The 23,340-nt window shown below is 47.3% G+C and overlaps 2 protein-coding genes across 7 annotated transcripts in view; both read right to left on the reverse strand.

The window, feature by feature from the left end:
- Nucleotides 1–2,729: 2,729 nt before the first annotated feature.
- The window catches only part of plekha7b (pleckstrin homology domain containing, family A member 7b), a 377,482-nt gene continuing 356,871 nt past the window's right edge, over nucleotides 2,730–23,340 (reverse strand). For all 6 annotated transcript variants that reach the window (XM_051923402.1, XM_051923401.1, XM_051923403.1 and 3 more), the window contains 4 exons: nucleotides 15,377–15,541; nucleotides 8,243–8,376; nucleotides 7,970–8,112; nucleotides 2,730–3,201 (listed from right to left, as the gene is read on the reverse strand). In XM_051923402.1, coding sequence (XP_051779362.1) covers nucleotides 3,179–3,201; nucleotides 7,970–8,112; nucleotides 8,243–8,376; nucleotides 15,377–15,541 — 465 coding nt within the window. In that variant the 3' untranslated portion in view covers nucleotides 2,730–3,178. The remainder of the gene's footprint in view (nucleotides 3,202–7,969; nucleotides 8,113–8,242; nucleotides 8,377–15,376; nucleotides 15,542–23,340) is intronic.
- Nucleotides 3,208–7,722, reverse strand: LOC127526761 (uncharacterized). Its single transcript, XM_051923503.1, has 3 exons — nucleotides 5,995–7,722; nucleotides 4,600–5,959; nucleotides 3,208–4,279 (listed from the first exon to the last, which is right to left on the reverse strand). Exons 2-3 carry the CDS (start codon nucleotides 5,032–5,034, stop codon nucleotides 3,794–3,796), a joined length of 921 nt encoding a protein of 306 aa, XP_051779463.1. The 5' UTR covers nucleotides 5,035–5,959; nucleotides 5,995–7,722; the 3' UTR covers nucleotides 3,208–3,793.

The raw sequence follows: 23,340 nt of genomic DNA on the forward strand, positions 1-23,340 counted from the left end.
TTCATTTTGGAAATAAAGCCTCCGCAAATGGCAGCCCAGAAGCCAACTCTGAGTGGCAGAGCCGGTGGTCCTGCCAGCAACACCTTGGGGGGGGGAGGGGGGTAGGGGGTAATGTAATGTGTGGGGGAGGAGGCGTGAGAAAAGGTGGCCTTCTGCTCCCCTGTCACCCTGCTCTCTGTGTCCAGAGCCCCCACATAGTGCCAATGCAGCAGCAAAACGCGTCACAATGCCAGCATTATATAGGGGTGAGTAACAAAGCCTCGCTGTGAGAGTCGGTGGTCCGTCACTGTGCTGTGTGTCACTCACGATTACCCCTTGTCATCGGTTTGTGACCTCACAGCGCAGATCATTTATTCTGTTAAACGTGCTTTGGGACCCCGAGGTGTTTCATCGGGTGTGGCAAGGCACTGTGCCAGTGTGTGGGCTCCTCAACCTGACCTTTGAGAAGTGCCAACGTCAGAGGAGAGCAAAATGTTGATTTTTATTTTAGAAGTGGACCAAATGTTTAAGTGCCCCCGATTCTGCTCAGTTACGGCTTTTTTACTTCAGTCTGATGTGCCCGTTGTTGTCAGCTGTGCCCTGATGCTGTTTTTCAATACAAGTTAATTTGTGTTGTTTTAACATTTGTCTCTGAAGATGTCTGCCAGCTAATTGTGGTGGCTTGCCAGTCTGTCACTGAGTGCCTCTCCAGTGCCCCCCGGATTGTATACCAAGGCTCCCGTTTTAAAGCACGGCCTTGTCTCTGTTGTGACTGTGGCCCACCATCGAGTTACCTCTCTGTGCCACAACACACTGGTGACGAGGATGGCACTGGGGGGGTTGTCAGTGTGAAAATGGCCACCGTTGTTCCAGCAGCTGTGGAGGTGAAGGCGTCAGACGAAGAGCGGATTGGAAATCTCCTGCTGTCAGGAGAACACAAAGGTGACGTCCCCGAGTGTTAACCCTTTGCGGTCGTTAGGCCAGAAAACTGGCCTTAGTAAAAAGTGCGCTATAGGTCGTCAGGCCACCGCTGGTGGCCCTGCAAGTTTCTGACCGATTTGCACAGTCGCCTGGTCGAGAAAAGTGGCCTGTTATTCCTACGTGCTTGAAAAAATAACTGCTGTAATTATTGGCGTTTTTTCAATAATTAATTACGACTAATGTAGCGTGACGTTGAAAATTAAATACGACTGCAAAGGGTTAAGAGGGACAAACAGCTTTGCGCTGCCCCCTGTGGAGCAGTTTCTGCATAGACAGGTGCGGACCCCAGTGATGAGGCCACCGTTTTACTAAGTTGGGAGAGAGAAAGAAGGGAGGCGATGCCCCCCAGTGTGTGTGTGTGTGTGTTCAGATGTACACCGGAGTGCTGCAGAGGACTCAAGTTGGGCGTCGGGTAAAATCATAAAAACATCGGGTACCTCATAGGCAGGGGGTGCGGGTCAAAGGCAAGGGGAGGAAACGGCGCGTGAAGCAACTGTGAGCCACCGGGGGGGAAGCGGAAACCGAAAAACATCCAACATTCCCGGCGAGGTTACCGAGAGAGACCCTGGGCAAAACGTCACACCCCCGGCAGAAAAGAGTCTCGGGGGCTCAGCTGACATGGATAAGAAAGCCCCCCGAGAGGCCGATGTTAAACACGGGGTGGAGTGTTGGGGGAAGACGTCGTCGTTGGTTTGAAAAGGACTTTTATTTTGGCAGTGAAGGGGTCGTTCACTCCTTGGTGGGGGGCTCAGAACGTCAATGTCAATGATCAAAGTCACACAAAGAGTCCCGCAGTGGGCTTCAACAGGCCCCATTTTTTTTTTTTTTTTTTAACAGCCCCCCAACTTCGACTTCCTAAGACGACAAGAATAAAAAAAGCCCTCATCTATACACAGTAAGCAGTAGTGCGGACCACCCATCGATGGCATGTCAGTTAGATGGCAGCAGACTGGCGTGGTTGTCGACCCCCCCCAGTCAGGTTTCACACCTTGATGTCCCAATTTGTTAAAGTGTGGCTTTTGGGTTGTGACTGATGGCAGTGGGCCGCGGACGGTTTGCCAAGCGTCACACGATGTGGTGCTGCGGGTTGTTTGAGCACAGTGACATTGCAGTGACGTTGGCAGCGATTCTCTGAGGAGGGCGCCTGTCCCTCGCCATTCTCCAAGGGGGCCGACCGCAGTTCTTTCCGTTTACGCCCACTAAAGGTCCTCTGCCATCATTCTCAGTTTGGTTTCATCGTCGGACCGTTTAGGGGCATCAGAATGAGCAGCGGTCCCAGCCCTGACCCCCTGGAGAACTCGACTTCTAACATCATCACCATGTCCCTAAGCCTTTGTCTCCCGGGCTCTGTACCCCCCCCACCACACAGCACCATGAGCTCCCCGACTCCCCAAAGCTGCTAGACCCCCAGACACCCCAGGGCACCTCTGCTAACAAAGAACAAGCAGACGGGCATCTCGGGCGCTACAATCAAACACACCATTCTTTATCACAAGCCGAATACAAACGATTTGTGCCAGCCGGGCCTCATCGTGGCACTGACAGTGGCACAGCCTTTCCACGGCCCATCCACGTGGCCAATCGTATGAAATGCAATATAAAGGCACTCACTTGCGTCTTGATGGCACCCGTTGTCCTCTCACAGCCTGGCGCTGCCATGGGTTTGGATGGCGTGTCACAAGTGACAGCGCGTTTATCTGACTGTGTGGCATCCTGATTCGCCAACAGAACTTCAAAATGTGCACACAATAAACAGACAGACATGGAAATAAAGCCACTCGTTAATATTTTTAATATTTACATAAAGTAAAAGTCCATTTGTATTTCTTTTTTTTTTTTATATTCTCCTCACCTAATATTCAGGTGTGTTTTTTTTTTTCCCCTCCCCCATTGTTAATATCAGCAAAAATAAAATCCATTTGGCAAACTACAAAGAAATTTGAAATGGCAGTGCAGCTTCAGATAAAAATAACTCATTGAGTTTCTGTACAGCGCTATACAGGTGGGCCTAAAAGGGGGGGGTCTGCAATTCAATGCACACACCGATTCAGACATGCACTTCGCTCAGCCCTTCAAATCAAACACGCCACACACACACACACACGTCACACACGCCATCTTGTAGCGCCTGCAGCTGCCACCTTCCGTCCACACTCCACGGGGGCTGCATGGGGGGGCTCCACGCCAGCGTCTTCCATAGGCGAGCGTCACCCGCACCTCACTGCTCACTTACTGCTTTGGCTAAATGACACAGAGAAGAAGAAACTCAATTTAGCAAACACTCGGAGAGACAAAGGCGCTATAAACTGGGCAGAGGCGACTGGTGGCCTACAGGCTGTAGGGCTGTCACTTTTCCAATAACGGATGACCTTCAAGGAAAAAGAAAAATGGTAGCAAAGAACGGGGGCTGGAAACACAAACAAGCAGTCTGGGCAGAGTGGGGGCACCGGGCAAGGGCCCCGTTAGGAGCAAAATGGCCGAAATCATGTTGGGTGCGGACAGGAAGAGTGAGGGGCACACCTGCTCCAGGGGCTTGAAATGGCAGAGTGCGCTGGCAGAGTCCTACTCAGGCCTACTCACACCTTACCGAGCCAGGACCACAAACTGCAAGTGAGCACAAATGGGTATGTGGGGAACTACAGTCCTGTGAACAAGTAAGTACACCCCATGGACTCTGTGGACACTTTCAGCGCATCTGACGCATCACCTACAGACAAAAGTGTAACACACAAGTGATCATTTATTCAATAAAAATATGAACCCACCTTAATTAAAGAATAAGTCTCTGTGTGCCCATCTAGTGGTTATGTCTATCACTCCAACAGATGACGCATCAAACATTTTTAGTAAATGCACTGCGTGTCATCCCAACTGATGGCACCTCACAAACACCTTTAATAAAATGCCTTGCATTCATCATTCCAGCAGATGGCACCTCACAAACATCTTTAGTAATAAAATGCATTGCATTCACCATTCCAACAGATGGCACCTCACAAACACCTTTAATAAAATGCATTGCATTCGTCATTCCAGCAGATGGCACTTCACAAACATCTTTAGTAATAAAATGCATTGCATTCATCATTCCAACAGATGGCACCTCACAAACACCTTTAATAAAATGCATTGCATTCATCATTCCAACAGATGGCACCTCACAAACATCTTTAATAAAATGCATTGCATTCACCATTCCAACAGATGGCACCTCACAAACACCTTTAATAAAATGCCTTGCATTCGTCATTCCAGCAGATGGCACCTCACAAACACCTTTAATAAAATGCATTGCATTCATCATTCCAACAGATGGCACCTCACAAACACCTTTAATAAAATGCATTCATCATTCCAACAGATGGCACCTCACAAACACCTTTAATAAAATGCCTTGCATTCATCATTCCAGCAGATGGCACCTCACAAACATCTTTAGTAATAAAATGCATTGCATTCGTCATTCCAACAGATGGCACCTCACAAACACCTTTAATAAAATGCATTGCATTCATCATTCCAACAGATGGCACCTCACAAACACCTTTAATAAAATGCATTGCATTCATCATTCCAACAGATGGCACCTCACAAACACCTTTAATAAAATGCATTGCGTGTCATCCCAACCGATGGCACCTCACAAACACCTTTAATAAAATGCATTGCATTCATCATTCCAGCAGATGGCACCTCACAAACATCTTTAGTAATAAAATGCATTGCATTTGTCATTCCAACAGATGGCACCTCACAAACATCTTTAATAAAATGCATTGCATTCACCATTCCAACAGATGGCACCTCACAAACACCTTTAATAAAATGCCTTGCATTCGTCATTCCAGCAGATGGCACCTCACAAACATCTTTAGTAATAAAATGCATTGCATTCGTCATTCCAACAGATGGCACCTCACAAACACCTTTAATAAAATGCATTGCATTCACCATTCCAACAGATGGCACCTCACAAACACCTTTAATAAAATGCATTGCATTCATCATTCCAGCACATGGCGCCTCACAAACATCTTCGGTAATAAAATGCACTACAAGGTGCACTGCAAACATTAACCCTGCGGCCTACATTGACCACTTAGATTTCAAAAGCAGTGCCAATGTTTGTGATGTGCCATCTGTGGGAATGACAAAAGCTATTACATTACATGCCATCTTAGGAAAAGTAACATAGCTAGTGAAGAGATAAATGTCTGTGCGTCCGTGTGTCTGTCCAGATGCTATGTCTGACAATTCAACAAGTTCCGCATCACAAACATCTGAACTAATGAATTTTATTACTACAAATGCTTGTGATGCACCATCTGTTGGAATGAAAAATGAAATGCACTTTATTGCTACTTGCACTACAAAATGAATTCCAATTGACACTAATACAGGCCGAGGTCTACGTGGATTACATTTGATGTCAACCCGTCTTAGATGGCTAGCACAGGTGGTGTATATGTAATGGTCCACTGGGGGAAAACGCAAGTCCACCCTTGGCCTCAGAAGCTGGCTTTGTACCCCCTTTAGCAGAAATGACTTCTTGTAGGCGTTTTGCAGTTTCCAACATCAACTCGGTGACATTTTGGACCAGTGCTCCACACACAATTCTTTCAGTTTCAAGATGTCTGTAGGTTTTCGTACATATCTGCCGGTTTCCTCGATGAGTCCACAACCCGTCCATGTCTTCTTTTTGAGCCTTCCCTTGGTGGACCTGCTGGTGTGCTTCAGATCATTTTAGTGCTGAAAGGTCCATTTCCAGCTCATCCTCAAGTTTAGGACAGTTGGCCTCACATTCTCCTCACACGTACTTTGCCAGGCTACAGAATTCATGGAGGACTTGATGACTGCAAGCTGCCCGGGCCCTGACCAGAACACCTCCACCATCAAGCGTCACACTTGGCATGAGGTTCTTCTCCTGAAATGCTGCCAGGCATGTCTGCTGTTACCTGTCCAGATGGCCGGCTCTTTGCCTTAGATCTTCAATGACAAACTCTAGTCTTGCTCCGAAGTTTTGTTTTTTTGAACAGCAAAGGCTTTCCCTGGCACACCTGGCATGCTGGTCATATTTGTGCAAATCCCCTTCTGCTTGCAGATGTCTGTACTTTGACACCAACTGTCGCAAGAGTTACCTGCAGATCCCAACGTGAAATTTTGGTGTTCTTGGCGACTTCTTTTCATATCATGTGGTCACCTCTTGGGCTGAAATTGCCAAGCCGGCCAGTCCTGAACAAATCGGCAGTCACTTGACTATCCCTCCACTACGAGTGGCACAGATTTCAAGTGATTTGAAGTCCCTTGGCAGACTCCTTGGCATCCACAACCTTCTTCCTGACGGTCCTGGAGAGCTCTTTTGATCTTGGCATGATGGCATCACACACCCCAATAGCAAAATGAACCCCAGACTCTCGATATCTGCACCTTAAATAAGACTGCCAGGTCCTCCTGCAGACTCCCTAAGGGGGGTCCTGATCACTGGCACCTCGTCTGGAACACCTGATTCTAATCTGATGGATCTGAAGTGCTGATAAATGGAGGGGTGGACTTATTTTTTTTTTTCAGGTGACAAATCTGCATTTGATTGAGAATGAAGACCCCATGTCAGTTTGATACAGAAGACCCCATGTCAGTTTGATGTGCCATTTGATCAAGTAGCGGTCACCTTTACCTGTAGGCCCTGCTTGTAAGAAGATCGAATGTTTGCCTGTTCAGAGTCAGCTGATTCCACGGGGTGCACTTACTTTTTCACATGGCTGCATGTCACCTTAATGCTAAACATTAGTGTGGGTGGTCTACTGAGAAAACCTGCTGCGGAACTCCCCCATCATGCACTTAAGTGTCGTGGGGTGCCAGTCCGTCCGAGGACGCACACATACAGGGGTCCTTCTGTCACCTCATCCTGGGGTGCAGCTTATTGTTTACAATGAGAGGTTCATCAGCAAACTCACTTTGTGGTGTCAAGTCCATCCGAGCACGCGCTCTCTCATATGGGGTCACTCTGGAGTTACGCAGCACAGCTCTGTGCCCAGACAAACGTGTCGCCAGGTAATGTGGTGGGCAGGTGGACTTTAGGGACATTCGAGAGTGTGACCCGTTGCTATTTTCCATTAATAAAGTGCATGTGATGACTGAATGGCCCGTTTCTGTCACAACCCTTTTTCTAACGGGGAGAACATTCCAGAGTGACGGGTGCCCAGTACCACTTTTTTGTTTGCGTTTCCAGGAGTCCCCCCAGTGCCCCCCAAATCCTTTTCAGAGGCAGCGTAGTCAGACATGGAGCAGAGGAGAGAATGAAAGGCAGCACACCTCATTGCGACAGCGAGAGAAGAGCGGAGACCAACCAGCCAGCCAGCCAGCCGTCCACCGAGGGTCAAAGCGGCCAAGCGAGTCACAAGCAGACGCAGGGAGAGAAGGCGATGGAGCAGGCGGGCGGGCGAGCGAGCGACACAGAGAGAGAGAGAATACAAAAGACCCCCCTAACCCCCCCCACCCGTCTGCACCCCCCTTCCCAGCAGAGGCACAATTAGGAAAGCAATTTGCACACAATTCGCACCGCGCGGCGCAGGCAGGCTGGGCTGCACATGTTGATGACAATAATGGGAGGAAATCATTTGCTTACATTACGCTCCGAGATGAGACTTTTTAAAATTACAATTGTCTAATAAACCGACTGCTGTGAATTGTTAAGTGCAAACGTGATGTTAGAACAATTAGCAAAGCTGGAAGCAAATTAAGTGTGTTAAATAATCAGTTAGTCCTTACTTTTTTCATACTAGACAAACGTGTAGTGAAATCCGTTGCTCAGGGGCGCAACAGAAGGAGAGACGGAGTTGGATTGGGACGCCTGCTGCTGAGCTGCAAGGATCACAAAGCGACAGGCAGGTGGGTTACAAGAGGAACAGGAAGCCCCCTCTCGCTACGACGATGGGCTCGGCCTGCTGGCTCCGTCCCGGCCTTCCTGCTGCCATGTCAGGTTCAAAGGCGCTATATATAAAAAACTCACCCGCCACCTGCTTACTCTTCATCGAGGCCTCCGAGGCCAAAGCGTACGACATGGTGATGATCCGCTCCTGCTCCTGCAGCGCCGTGTCCAGGTCCACCGAAATCCGCTTATCCAGGGGGGCCGCCGGCTGCACATTCTGCACACTGGGAAGGGTCAAAGGGTAAATAAAGCGTGGTCAGCAGCAGCAGCATTCGGGGGGGTCAAGTGCCCAGTCCAGCTGCCACGGCTGGGGTGCCACTGACCAGATGGATGTCCTCTTCATCGCTGGCTTACCTCGATTTGGCGAGAATGCTTTTAATTCGCTGCACTTTGCGACGGCGCTCCTCTCTCTCCTCCCGACTCAAAGGCTCTTCTGGCTCCAAGTCCACGTAGCGCTCGGGAATAAGGACCTTCTCGGGTTTGGACAGCTAGGGGGCAACAGAGAGCACAGCTGTTAAGACAGAACTGGGCAGAAGCCTGGCGGGGCACTAAATGGCACCTTTATTCTTATTCTTGTATCTTAATGGGGTTGTGACCCCCTTTTTCTTACTTAAGTCTCTGCGACTCTTGGTTGGGACCCCCTTGATGAGTTGAGTATGATCAGTGGGTGGCACCAAATCCCCCCAGAGTCCCTTTGGGGAATTGTGCACAACAGCAACTCGCGATCTACCAAAGGTTTTGGTTGGGACAGTTGGCTTGGGACCCCCTTGATGAATTCATTTCGATCAGTGGGCCGCCCCCCCCCACTTGGTGAATCGAGTAGGACCCACCATTTTAAACAACAGCAACTTGCAACCCACCAGCGGCAGTCCACGACCCCTGCACCAGGATAGGGGGCAGTGACCCACTGAAGTGATACGTCCCAAATTATTTTTGAAAATCGATGCACAATTGTGTTGCCCACACCTATGAAATTAAACCGCTTGGGGGGGGCTCAATGTGGCCTCATGCCTGGACAGAGAGGGCACACCGGAGTCCAGAATGGGCACACATGCAGCTGTAGACCAAACAATGTTTTGTGGCCATAATCTGAGGAGTGGGTGGCCTTTGCTGCCACCAAGTGTCATTTAGCAATGTTGGTCACAAGTCCTTATAGATTTGTTGCCATCCATTACACAGGATGCCAAGTGAAACAGAAATCTACACCTGATGCCGAGTATTCAAGTCCTGTGGGGCCGTTCTGGTCTCTGTGTCCCCCTCCATCTTTATTGTGCTGCTGGCCACATAAGAAACCAAAATGACGAGACAAACACAAAATGAGCAGCACAGGAAGTACGAGGCACACGACGAGCACAAAAAGAGGAGCAGCTTGAAAGAATACGAGACAAGGGGGCTCAACGCTGTGAGGACAAGGACAACAGGGAGGGGGGGCTCACTATTAACAACGGGCACAGTATCTGCTTCTTCCCCACCCTCGCTAAGTGGCGTATTGGGTAATGAGGGCTCTCCATCGAATGCGATTTAAGATTTTTCGACCTCGTCCCATGAGATGTTGAGGTCGTTGATGAAGGTTCAATATCAGGGCAACTGTGGTCGTCATTTGCCGCGTCGGCCTGCAGGTGGCACACATGAGTACACACAGCCTGTAAATGACGTTGAGGACAATCAGAATTGGGGTGCAGCTCAATGGAGACCTTTGCCATTCAGAACTTAACCAGCTGCATGATGATGCCACTCACGTGGCTAGTGCTCTACTATTAGCAAGCGGGCACCATCGTGGTGCTGCAGGCCTCCTACTAACTGGTCATGGACGGGCATTCCCATTCAAATATTAATAACTGCTAAAAAAAATAAATAAATAAAATCAGCAAGTGGCAACACTGCCAAACAAAGCATGGCGCCTGTGAATGTGCAGGTGACATCATGGTGCCAGTCTTCTCAAAGCAGAACAACAACTGGCACAAGGGGGTCAGCTTCTCAAGCAGTTTTGTTTCTGCCTGCCTAATGGCTCACGCCTTTGTTTCTGGGGGCTTTGGTGACTTTGTGACCGATATGCGGTGTTTATGAATACGTTATCCGCCTAATGTACAGTAGTGGTCTATGCCCGCTGCGTAAGCTGTTAGGAGGTGCAAGTGCCAATCGTACTTAAATTCGTAGCAAGCACCTTTAGATAGTCTGCAGACACCTTTGCTTTTTATTGTTTTGTTGTGTTTCCCCCTCAAACACTCAGTACTCCAGAATGACATTTTTGAACTGTCACAGTGACACAAGTGTCCAGATCCTTCACTCGGTACTTGGGACACGGCAGCCATTCCAGCCCAGAGCACCCCCTTGGGTCTGATGCGACACCCAGATTTGGGGATTCTCTGCCATTCTTCTCTGCAGGTCCTCTAAAGATCTTTTGGCTTGGATAGAGACCATCAGTGGACGGCTAACTCGAGGACATTCGCAGAGTTGTCCCCAAGACACTCCTGAGTCGTCTTTGCTTTGTGAATCTTTCGGTCGAGTCCGCCGTCCAGAGCGCTCTGAGCATTATGAACGTCTCTGGACTTTGCACCGTTCAGCTGTTCCTCAGACCTGATGCTGCCACCACCTTGGTGGCATGGCAGAGCACAGGTGACGAGAGGTGCCTGCAGGACTCCTCCAAGATGTGATGCCCAGAATGAACTCGTCAATGCCGCTAATTAGATCAGTCATTTGGGGAGGCTCCCACTTGGTGTTCCTTACTTTTCCCTGTAGGATGAGATCTCCGGTCATTAGACTTGCAGTCCTGGCCCAAAACAATTTATTACTAAACACAAGGATTACACAAACATAGAAGACATGACACAAAGAGACAAGGCGGACAAACATCAGACACAGAGGAGGCGGGCAGACCTTTTACTGGCTTCTCCTGGCACAGATAGACTGTTTCACGACACTGTGGGGGTCTGGGATGGCTGCAGCTGCCATACACCCTCGACAGTCACGTACCGAGGTGACATTCAAGAGCGAGCGAGGTGCGGATGTACACACGCTTTAATGACAGCAGCAGCCAAGGGTTCAAAAACCTGCAAGTGTCCAAAGTGCCCAGAGTGTCGCTAGAAACACAAAAAAAATGGGACGCCTGGGAATTGGAGCCGAAGCCAAAGCTCGGAATGCTGACGTCGATGAGATACCCGAGTTTATTATTTTTAAGAACATTTCTAAAACTGTCCTTCTGGAGTATCGAGTTTTGAGGAAATTTCAATGATTTTAGCACAAGGCCACAACATCACCAAATGGGACAAAAGTGAGGGGTCTGCGTAACAAACAAAGGGGTCCACGGCGCCACAGACTCCGTTGTAATGTGCAGACGGAGCGTTGAGCCACACGGGGTCAGCAGGAAATACAACAAAATGTCGAGAATACCTCGTCACTTAAAACGCGTAGCGAGGACGTGGAGTGTAAGCCCAAAATGGAGACATCGCAGATGACAAGCGACTTTTGTGTCTCATCGGTTTGTATGAACGGATTTCACTTTATAAGGGAAGACAATCGGAGTGAGGACTTGGAGTTCACATCACACTTGGGCCTTGGGCACTGGAGAAGCGACAGGGCGCGTGTCGTCTCCACAGGCCAGCGCGACTTCTCTATCAGACCCCCCCACCTTGAGGCCCTCGCCCCATTTTAAAAAAGAAATCATTTTGCTTAAAGCACAACGGCACCCTGAACACGAACAGTTTAAGATTCCATGTCGTTCGCGCTCGCCTCCATTCTAAAAACCAGGCCAGGAATTTCTTTTTTAATGTCATCACTTTGCCACACAGCTTCATGTGGCAAATGAACGCAGTGCTGTGTAAAAGTTTGGGCACCCCTGATAAACGTCTCGATTTGTAACGTGCTGAGCTTTTGAGGCAGACACTTCATTTTCATATATTTCATACCCTTATGGAAACAGCAACATTTCAGTAATGAAATATTCTCTTATGGGCAGCACGGTGGCACAGTGGGTAGCGCTGCTGCCTCGCAGTTAGGAGACCTGTCTGGGTTCGCTTCCCAGGTCCTCCCTGCGTGGAGTTTCGGGGTACTCCAGATACTCCGGATTCCTCCCATATTCCAAAGACATGCAGGTTAGGTGGATTGGCGATCCTAAATTGTCCTGTGTGTGTGTGTGTGCTCTGTGGTGGGCTGGTGCCCTGCCCAGGGTTTGTTTCCTGCCTTGCACCCTGTGTTGGCTGGGATTGGCTCCAGCAGACCCCCGTGACCCTGTAGTTAGGATGTAGCGGGTTGGATAATGGATGGATGGAAATATTCTTTTATTGGATCAATCAACAGAACCAATTTAATGTGCACATAAACAAAAATCGGCAGGTGCATAAATCTGGGCACCCTGAGGGTATAAACCCATCATCAGTATTTAGTTGCTGAAATCACCGCCTGCAGGCGTCTCCCCCCTGTAGCCACTGACAAGCCCCTGAATTCTGGACCCTTCTTCCATAACAAATGCCTCCAGTTCAGTCCGGTCTGATGACTTTCAAGGGTGGACAGCCAGCTTCAAATCACTCCAGACTGACATCCTCAATGACGTTCTAGAACATTGGACTTGGGCCTCTGCAGGAATTTGAGCGGTGCTTTTGGATCATCCGACCCTGGCGTAACTTCAACTTTGTGACGGACTCTCGAACATTCTTGTCATTACTGGGAGGAATTCATGTGGCCCTCAACTTGAACAAGGTTTCCAGTACCTGTGCTAGCCACACGGCCCCATTACATGATGGACCCTCCACCCAATTTGACAGTAGGCCGCAAGTTTTTCTCCTAGAATGCTGGGTGTTGTCTTCGCCGTGCTTAGTGCCTCTTAGTGACCACATAACTCGACCTTAGTCTCCTCTGTCCACAAGATTCCACCCAAAATGTTTCTGGCTGCTCCAGATGTGCTTCTGCTCACCTCATGTGACTCTTCTTGTGGTGAGGACTCAGAAAAGGCTTTTTGAGCCTCACCTGGTGCAAAGTGCGCTGGACTGTGGAACGACGTACAAGGACCCCGTCAGCAGCCAGATGTTCTTGTAGCTCTCTGGAGGTCCTCTCTGGTTTGCCTTCGGCTGTGCCTGTCAGATATTTTTCTTGGCCTACCACATCTTTTCTGTTTCCTGAAGGCATTTCTGACTGTGGAGGCCGACGGTCCAATCCTTTGTGATTGTGTCCTGTGCCCTTCACCTACTCGTTTTTAGGTCAGTGGAGAGAGTTCTTTAGAAGTTCCCATGTTGCTGCTCTCTAAGAGAGAACCAAGGACAAGCACAAGCAGCAGCCACCTCTGTTAAATAACCGTTTTCACATCTTTGTAGTTTAAGGTCCAATGAGCTCATCAACGTAATTCTGTGCTGCACCCTGACGGCATTAAAGAACTAGGGGGGGTCTTCAAATTAATGCAATTAAACTAAACTTTTGCACATCCTATTTTTTAACATTTTACTTGATTTCACACAACTCAGTAATGCTACATGAAGGATTTTGGTCTGATAAACATCGTCCCCTTGTCGACATTTCTCTAGTTAAGAAAGTGCCCTATTGCTGTGATCGTCACACGTATGAAGAAAGAGCAAATTATCACGCAACCTCTGAGGGGGGCCCAGACTTTTACATAGCACCGTTGTGACAGATTAAGGTCTCCGTGACCCCTTGAACCCTCAGACCAGACGTCAGACACCAGATAAAAGTCCAAAGATGAATATTTATTATAAATAAGTGCACAAAGCCCCCTCCTCTCCACAATACTTAATAAATCAATAACTATTACAATAAACAACCAATCCTCCACACTCCCAGACGTGTTGCCACACTTCCTCCCAGCTCAGCTCAGTGTCTGGGCTTCCCCACAGTCCTTTTATACCTCCTGACCCGGAGGTGTTCCTGTCCAGCAATCCACAAGTCCTTATGACTTCCGGATCAGGGTAAAAGTCCTTTTCCTCAACCTGGAAGCACGTCGTTTCTTCTTGTCATGTGATCATGACGCACTTCTGGGTTATAGGGCACGTAAGAGTCCTTGAGCCTCCCTGCAGCGTCCTCTGGTGGGCCCCACGGTGTCCAGCAGGGTTGGGAATAAAAACTCCATTGTCCATAATTCCCTGCTGGTCTTCGGGGCACTTCCATGCTACAGGGAGGGCTCCATCTAGCGGCCTGGGGGTATTGGCTGGCCATCCCTCACACCGTATATACAAAGACTGTGAAGAAATAACTTCTGTGCTGGACGGCCGGCATTTCAGTCTGGCTGGGACGTCCCTCAACTAAGAGATAGAGCCTTTTTAGGACACTACAACCCCCGGGACGCTAGATGGGGGCAGCTCCCCTGGACGGAAATGGTCCCCCGGATTCCCACAGGGCAGCATGGGACATGGAGTCCGGTTCTTCAGCCCTGTTGGGTGCCACCAGGGGGAGCTCACCAAGAACCCGGGGACTATTAGGGTGACGTTAACCCAGAAGTACTTAGGAGTCACGGGGACGGAAACCCGCAGTACTTCTAGGACACCTGAAGAAGGCATTTGACCCGGAGACGGAATACTTCCGGGTCAGAGACTTTAAAAGGACTATGGGAAACCCCAACAGAGCGAGCCGGAGGTGGAGGAGTGTGATTATTGTTGTATTAATTGAGGATTGTGGAGTGTGCGGTGCTTTGTGCACTTTATTGAAGAATCTTCTTGTGCTTTTACACGCGTGTCCGGGACGTCTGTCTGGTGGGTTCAACGGGGCAACAGAGACCCCTAGTGTCCACACTTCCAACTGAAAAATAATTTTAAAAAAATTAAAAAATCAAAGTAATTTCCGTAGCGAAAAAGCAGCGACGTTCTACCATTTAAACCGGCAGATGAAATACACAGACAAGTCCCTGACATGAGTGGAGGGCTCGCCATTTAGCATCGGGTGTTTGAAGAAGATGACGACGGCGACATTGTATTTGTACAGCGCCTTTCAAGACCCTCTGAGGGCTTCACACGGTGAGTGGAGGGCCACTTCAATCACCACCCATGTATGGTGTTCACCTTGACGATGTGACGGCAGCCATTTTTGTGCCCACACGCTCGCGACGCGTGAGGTGTTAGGTGGTGAAGGGGAGAGAGACAGAGAGAGAGACAAAGGGTTAATTAGGGGATCAGAATGACCAGGCCATGGTGAGCAATGTAGCCAGGACACTGGCATACCCCCTACTCTTTACAAGGGATGCCCAGTGACCTTTAAAGACCACAGAGGGTCAGGACCTCGGTTTTATGTCTCATCTGAAGGATGTCCACGTCACAGCACTGGGATCCACTTTCAGACCACAGGTTAAGTGCCCCCTGCTGGCATCACCAACCCAAACTTTTCCTAGATAGTCTCCCATTCAAGTCCTGGCCAGGCCCAAACAGGTGGGTGACCTGATCAGAGGTGCAGGTGGTATGGCTGATGGTGGGACGCCCAATGACAGTGAAAACAAGGACTGACACACGGGCAGCACAAGACAAGACAACATGAAATGGACTCGGGTCTCCTTACCTCTCTGCTGATGTCCAGGTCGTATTCCTGAGGTTCCAAGTCGGCCTCCTTCGAGGGTGGGAAGTGAACTGCCAGCAGCCCATCGTCCCTGTGCTGTTTGCTCTGCTCGTCTCCCTGGACCACCCGCTCTAGTAACTGTAAATCAAATTCCTGCTCTCGTTTCCACTGAGAGGCAGACAAATACAAGGAATCAGCTGAAGAAATGGACCAGAGGCACCCCCTCACTTTCACGTCTCATCGCATCTAGCGGGTTTCTATCACAACACTCAGCTGGGCAGCCCCTTAAAATATCAAGCACACCCACCCCATGAAGCTCTGCTGACCAGCGCACCTCTGAAGGGCAGAAACACAGATGGGACATGAAAAGTGTGACAAAGAAGTCCCAGCCACCACCCCAACTCAGAAAGGCCACACAGCAACAGATTAGAGTGATTAAGCAAGAATAAGGGCAGCTGGCGTGATGACACTTGGCATCAGGCCCCGCTGCATGGCTAAATGTGACCAAACCCACCTCTGCTGTCATTCTCTACAATACCGGAGGCCTGGCATGGTGGGCTCAAGCCTCACACGTTCAGAACACCAGTCCAAAGTTGCAAAGCAGCTCAGTGTTCCTGGCCGTGTTTAGCTGTGCCCACGCATGTCACCATCACTTGGCACTGTGAGGCTTAGCTGTGAGCACAGGGAGTGAAGTGAAACAAGACATCCAATATTGGCCCACTGCCGCTACCACCAATGCCATCCCCGAGGAGGCACATCCAGGAGCAGCGTGGCATTTGGGATCCTGCTACACCATTTCAGACAGGCAAACACAAGTGACAAGAAGAGTGGCACACATGGCGTGATGCTCTTCAATACACTTCAGTACTCGTTCATCAAGAGCCTGGGCTTTGACTCTCAAGGTGGCATTAGACATTACTAGTGCACCACTGTGCCAAAGAGGGACTAGCAGGCACAAAGTCACTGTCATCTGTGTAATGAACACACATTCATCCTGCCCCCCCCCCCTCCAAAGTCTCTCCTTTTATAAGCTGAGACCCCCCAGGGGTCACTTGAAATATGCCCTGATGCTGTGCTGTCTACTCAGAAGCCATGGACCGAGCCTTACAGAGGACCACCTGCCACGTCAGCTTCATCTTATTTAGTGTGCACACTGCCATCTGCTCCATCCTGTGTGGGCATCAGCCTACAACCATCTGTGCAGAGAAATAAAGTGAGCCATGGGGTAGACGGGCACTCGAGCAACAACTGGAATGAGAAGGGACCAGAGAGACCCTCCAATCGGCAGCTCTAACCAAAACTGAAATACAGAAAGAGCGGAAAGAAATTAAACACGTCTGTGCGTCACAGCAGGTTTGTCAACTACAGTCATGTGATCAGTTGGATGTGACGTTCACATGTTCTCTCAGTGTTCCTGTCCGTGACTTTGGCTGTCCTCTGATGAAGTGACTTCCACCGGTTCTCTTGGGGACAAATAAAGCGTCACCTAATCTGACCTCGTCTAACTAATCTCGGGTTGGCCCCTGCTGGGAGAAAATGGCCAGCTGGACCTGCACGTTTGGAGGACTGGCCCTAGTGTGTGTGTGTGTGTGTGTCACCCTGTGAATGGTCCTGCCTTGCACTTGATGATTGCTGAGAGAGGCTCCAGCTGCCCCACAACCCTGCACTGGATAAGCAGGTTACGAAAATGGAAGGAGAGAATAAAAGCTCGATTTGCAGTAGTGTCACCTGATTGACTGCACCTTGACACCCTGTGCCCGTCACCAGGGTTTGACTGGCATACAACAATAGTGGGACGATGAGGAACTAGGGGTTATTATTGTTAAAAATTCATAAAACGATGTGCTCCAGATGGGAAGATGAATATGAGACTAAAGCACAGAATACCAGCTCTTATTTCTGGGCAACGTCTCACAGTCATGTGAAAAAGTAAGTGCACCCCATGAAGTGTTGGTCTTTTCTGTCTGAATATGTGTGGATAGATCAAGAGCTGACCTTCATTTAAACAGCATCTGTAGATAAGGCCGTAATCAGAATGTCACTTTAATATGTCATTGGGCTCTGTGCAAATATGTTAAATCTGCTTTTGTTTCCACTCACATGCACAGCTAACACAAAGCCAGATTTAGCACACGGGTTCACCGTATAAGAACTGCTGGGCAAGCTTTTTAAGACAAGACAAGTTACGGACAAACTGCCAAATGGGCAACGTGCACTATTTCTGTGTGTCAAACTCAGCATGAAATTGTGTCCTCTCTTTGCCTTGTTTGGCATTGTATTATCCACCGAAGTGGGGGGGCCTGCACATGGAGAAAGGGTATAAAGCCTTGGCACACTGCCCGGCACACCTTTGAAGCCAACGGACAAGTGGGAGAAAACGTCATCCGATCTGGAAAATCCTTCCAACACGGTGACAAAAACGGCAGACTCTACACATCGGGCTTCCACTACCCGAAAGGTCTTCTCATGGCTTCCTCATCTGTTTCCGCGTAAACCGTCATTAAAGAAAGTTATATTATTTTTCCGATGTGATTTCTTACTGCCATAATAATAATAATAAATTCTTTGCATTTATACAGCGGTTTTCTCACTACTCAAAGCACTCAGCAATTGCAGGTTAAGGGCCCAACAGAGCAGAGTCCCTATTGGCGTTTACGGGATTCGAACCGGCAACCTTCTGATTGCCAGTGCAGACCCCTAGCCTCAGAGCCACCACTCCGCCATATCACTAAGGGAGGGGTATCGCCTTTTTATATTATATCTACAGTATATACAGTAGTTTCAGGTTATGTAACACACCGCAATTACAAAAGAACTCATTCCAACAAGGGAGTTAAGTTAGCGCCCCCTGCTGGATACAAAGGGTGACATAACAAACGCCAGGCCGCACGTTCATTTGGGTGTCCAAGGTGTATTCTGAATTAACAAAAGTGCTAATTCCTCACGTGGGAAAAGTCCACAAACCCCACCATTCATCACAACCTCAAGTCAGAATCGAGTGCAAACTATCTGAGTGTCACGAGAGGGGACTGCGTGTGAACCGGCACTACTGAAACCGCGGACACAGAGTTTGGTTTGCTTTGTTAAAAAAGTGTGTGATCACCATGCCGAGATCAAAAGAGCTCCCTGACGCCATCCGAAAGAAGGGCAAAGATGCCGAGAGTCTGGCAAAGCATTTCAAAAGACTTGGAAATCAATCATTCCACCGTCCAGAAGATCAAACACCAGTGGAGAAGACTTCAAACGACCACCATCTTGTCCAAGCCAGACTGGCCCAGAACACGAGATGCTGAAAGTGAAGTCCCTAAGGAGTCCGGACTTCCACCACGGGACCACCGGGTCGCTCTCGCCACTGTTGACATTAAAGTGTACGAGTCCACCATTAGAAGGAGGCTGCACAAATGACCTCTACATGGGGGGTGTATTGGGGGGGAAACCAGAAAGAACATCAGGGTAAAGGCAAAGCGCAGGACATTTTGAACAAAGTGCTCTCTGCTCAGTTTTAGCTAAACATTTGTGAATAGTGATGGGCTGAAGGGTCTCCTCTCATTTGTCAGATTTCTTACGTTCTTACAAGTCTGGTGATGTCAGGGGGCAGTTACTACGTGTATGGGGGTATGTGGCCAAAGATGAACTTTAACCCTCTTTGTTTTGCTTCAGATTCATTTCTGCTAATACTTCAGGAGGACTAAACACAACAATTGACATTTTCGCCAATGCAGTTTGTAGACCACATAAAACATCACCCAGAAATAAAGCTGGCATTTCACACTTTTCAGTTGACCACAGCTCTACCTGTAAGATATCAGTCCGCTCCTTCTCACCCTGGGATCACACACTTCTCCAGGTCTAACTTTTTAATTTCTCCCTTCATCTTCTCTTACGGCAGCCTTGTCTCACCTTTTCTCCTTTCATCTGCCCAGGCTTTCTTCCTCAACCTCCTATTTTTGGTACCTGCTCTGTTCTTTTCAAGTTGCACCCCTGATGAAGGCTGTGCAGCTGAAATGTTGTGTCCTTACCCCTCTTTGCTTTTCAGCGTGTAAATGACTGATAACACTTTTAACATTCTGTACTTTAGTCTCGTATCCAACTCTTTACCTAGAATACACACTGTGTGTAAAGAACATAGAACAACAACACATACTACCTCATTGTCCTGGTAGCGTTGCTTCCCACGGTGCTGATAAATCAGTTCACGCTTTTGTGTTTCGTTGGCTAGATTACCGTAATGCTCTCCTAACGGGACTACCTATGAAAGACATCAAATCAATTATAATTAGTGCTGAATGAAGCAGCAGGAATCTTAACTACAAAAAGAAAATCTGAGCACATCACACCAGTCTTGGCGCCATTACACTGGTTATCTGTGCCTTTTAGAATTGACTGCTACTAATGGTGTATAAAGCCTTCAATCTGCTCCTTCTTACATCTCTGAATGCCTGTGTCCCTAAACAGTATAATGAGCAGAGCAGCATTAGACAACAGCCAAGTGTAAAAGAAGTGCTGAGGCGGCCTTCTGCTATTATACACCAACAAACTCTGGAATACTCAACCAATAGAGAAACAGGCAGCTAATACTGGGGAACATCTGAATCTCCTAAAACCCCACTTTTTTCTTTTTCTTTTTTGTGGCTTCAATTTATTACCACTATTAAATATGCAAAGGATTATCATCCTCTTCAGTAAATCTGCATTCTTTATTAATCTTTGCTTTCTAAGTTTTTCTTTCTTCTCTGGTGGTGTTCTACCTGACCAAAGTCCTGTGCAGCCGCCTGTGATGTCTGAATTAAAGCATCAAATCCTCAAAGACAAAGCTGCTAAAGAGAACCACTAAAGAAAAACTTGGACTCGATGTTAGGCAGAATGCCCACTGGGTGCTGGGTGGTCTTTTGCAAACCACCTCTGAACCCCAGCAGATTTTGTTTTTCTTCTTCCAGGGCTAACTAGAGCTGCACCCCCCAGTCACCGTGGCCACCTGACCTTATCATCTGACTGTCATTCAGAAACTTAAAACAAAAGCTATTCTACGTTCTAGATTTTAAGGACTCTATTTCTCTTAATTACGTATATATGTCAGTGGGTGTTATTCATTCTTTTTTATATACTATTTAGATAGATAGATAGATAGATAGATAGATAGATAGATAGATAGATAGATAGATAGATAGATAGATATGAAAGGCACTATATAATAGATATATAGAAAAGAAACTATATAATAGAGAGATAGTGTAGTTGGCAGGATTAGATAGAAAAGAAACTATAATAGAGAGAGATAGCATAGTTGGCAGGATTAGATAGATAGAGATGAAAGGCACTATATAATAGATATATAGAAAAGAAACTATATAATAGATAGTGTAGTTGGCAGGATTAGATAGATAGAAAAGAAACTATAATAGAGAGATAGCATAGTTGGCAGGATTAGATAGATAGAGATAGATAGAGATGAAAGGCACTATATAATAGATAGATATATAGAAAAGAAACTATATAATAGAGAGATAGTGTAGTTGGCAGGATTTGATAGATAGATAGATAGATAGATAGATAGATAGATAGATAGATAGATAGATAGATAGATAAAGAAACTATATAATAGAGAGAGATAGCGTAGTTGGCAGGATTAGACAGATGAAAGCCACTATATGATAGATAGAAAAGAAACTATAATATAGCGTAGTTGGCAGGATTAGATAGATAGAAAAGAAACTATAATAGAGAGAGATAGCATAGTTGGCAGGATTAGATAGAGATGAAAGGCACTATATAATAGATATATAGAAAAGAAACTATATAATAGAGAGATAATGTAGTTGGCAGGATTGGATAGATAGATAGATAGATAGATAGATAGATAGATAGATAGATAGATAGATAGATAGATTCTTTTCTTTCTGTCTATCTATCTAATAGAGAGATAGCATAGTTGGCAGGATTAGATAGAGAGATATTTTATTAATCCCCAAGGGGAAATTCACATTTATTAATTTATTCATTATTATCCATCCATCCATTGTCCAATCTGCTGAATCTGAACACAGGGTCACGGGGGTCTGCTGGAGCCAATCCCAGCCAACACAGGGCACAAGGCAGGAACCAATCCCGGGCAGGGTGTCTTATCTAAATTTAGTTTGTCCTTCTTGTGAAGCACTTCGAACTCCATCACGTGTATGAGAATGTGCTACAGAAATAAATGTTGTTGTATGCTATTTAATCCCCAGTCGTGGGTACAGGGCAATAATACGGCTTTGATCAAACTTTTGTGAACAACTTGAACACTTCATGACAAATCGGTACAGAGTGTGTGTGTGTGAGAGAGAGAGAGTGGGCTCGGTGGGGCACTGGAGCCCACGTCAAGGGCTGACTCCTGTCTTGAACCCAAATCTTCTTGGATAGCTGACTCCGACATTCTGAATCAACTAATTGGGGTCTGAGGATCTTGTGTTGCTTTTACGATTGCGAGTCAAAAATGATCTGCACTTTATATTCAAACTTGTGTTGGTAGCACTGTCTTTCCATACGAGGTCTCTGATAGTTTTTAACTGCGGTGCGAGAAATGATGGCTGCCCCACTTGTGTTTTGCACAAAAGAGCAACGTGCCACCATTCATATTTTGTGGTCTGAGGGTGTGCCTGGTGCCGATGTTTAAAGAAGACTTTGTGCACAGTTATGGAGAAAGTGTTTGGTCATGAAGAAGTGCGTATGAATGGAGAGAGAGAAGTTCAAGTGTCAGCCATGAAGAAGGAGCCGGATGCCACCATTGAGCGGGCACATGAAATGATTCTGTTGAATAGACAAGTGACAGTAAACGCCCTGGCTCTGGCTGTGTAATAATCCACAACAGACTTGGTTTTCGAAAGAAGCCCTGTGAGGACGGAGATTCACGTCTGATGAAGAGGTGAAGACAGCGGTGCATTCGTGGCTCAGCCTAAACCATTTTTTAATGAAGGAATACTAAAACCTGTTGAGAGATGGACAAAGAGTATCGAAAAGCATGGAGATGACGTCAAAAAATGAGGGATTTGTCTTTTCTGAAAGTTGATTAAAATAAATTCTACAGCCGGAGTGCGGATCATTTTGGACTCACCCTCATGGCATTAAAGAGTTAATGTGGCATATCCCACAATTCTCATGAGCTCCACGTGACGCCACACACATCCACACCTAACTTTACCCAGCATACTTCTGTCTGTCTGGCCAACAGCTGCAGAGATGCCATCTGCACAGTCTGTAGCCATCTAGCAGTTAAAAACTGGAATATTTACCCCTTCACGTGACACCATCTTTGTCACGACAACAAGCTCAATGATTGTGTAATACGTTGTTTCAATGCGTCACAACTAAACCCGCACATTTCAAATATGACAATAGTGGACAGCCAGGTAGGACTGCCTTCCCACAGTGGCAGTTAATAAGTCAGGAGAACCAAACCAAGGCAAGCAGGCGCGTGCACTTTGAACCCAGGCTTCATTGTGACCAGTAGGAGCCGCTCGCTGACCGACCGACGAGAATGAAAAGAGCCGCACTGTTTATTAGCAAAGTGTTTCTTTATTTGCTTTTTCATTCTTTAGAATGGAAGCCTCTACATTAAAAATGGGAAGAGAAAAAAAAATGAAAGAGGAAGTGGAATAAACAGAATATTCCGTCCGTCCGTCACGGAGGTCATCAGGAGTTACATGAGATAGCTAACCAGAGGTCAGTCGCAACACTTGAACTCCACAGCCCACATCATATTAGATTAAAAAAAAAAACACAACCATGACAGAGGCAGTTAGCATTCACAAGTGATCAGGTACGGGGAACAGAAAAATAGAAAATAAAAATAAATAAATAAATACATACTGCACGCTGACGACGCGCGACCATCATCTAAAAAGTTGGGGTGGGATGAATGAGCAAGCAGAAAGCTGCTGAGCATGAAGACAATGACTCGGTGACAAAAAGAGACAAAGGAAGCAGAGAAA

This window comes from Erpetoichthys calabaricus, chromosome 2, assembly GCF_900747795.2.
Source record: "Erpetoichthys calabaricus chromosome 2, fErpCal1.3, whole genome shotgun sequence".
Taxonomy (NCBI): Eukaryota; Metazoa; Chordata; class Cladistia; order Polypteriformes; family Polypteridae; genus Erpetoichthys; species Erpetoichthys calabaricus.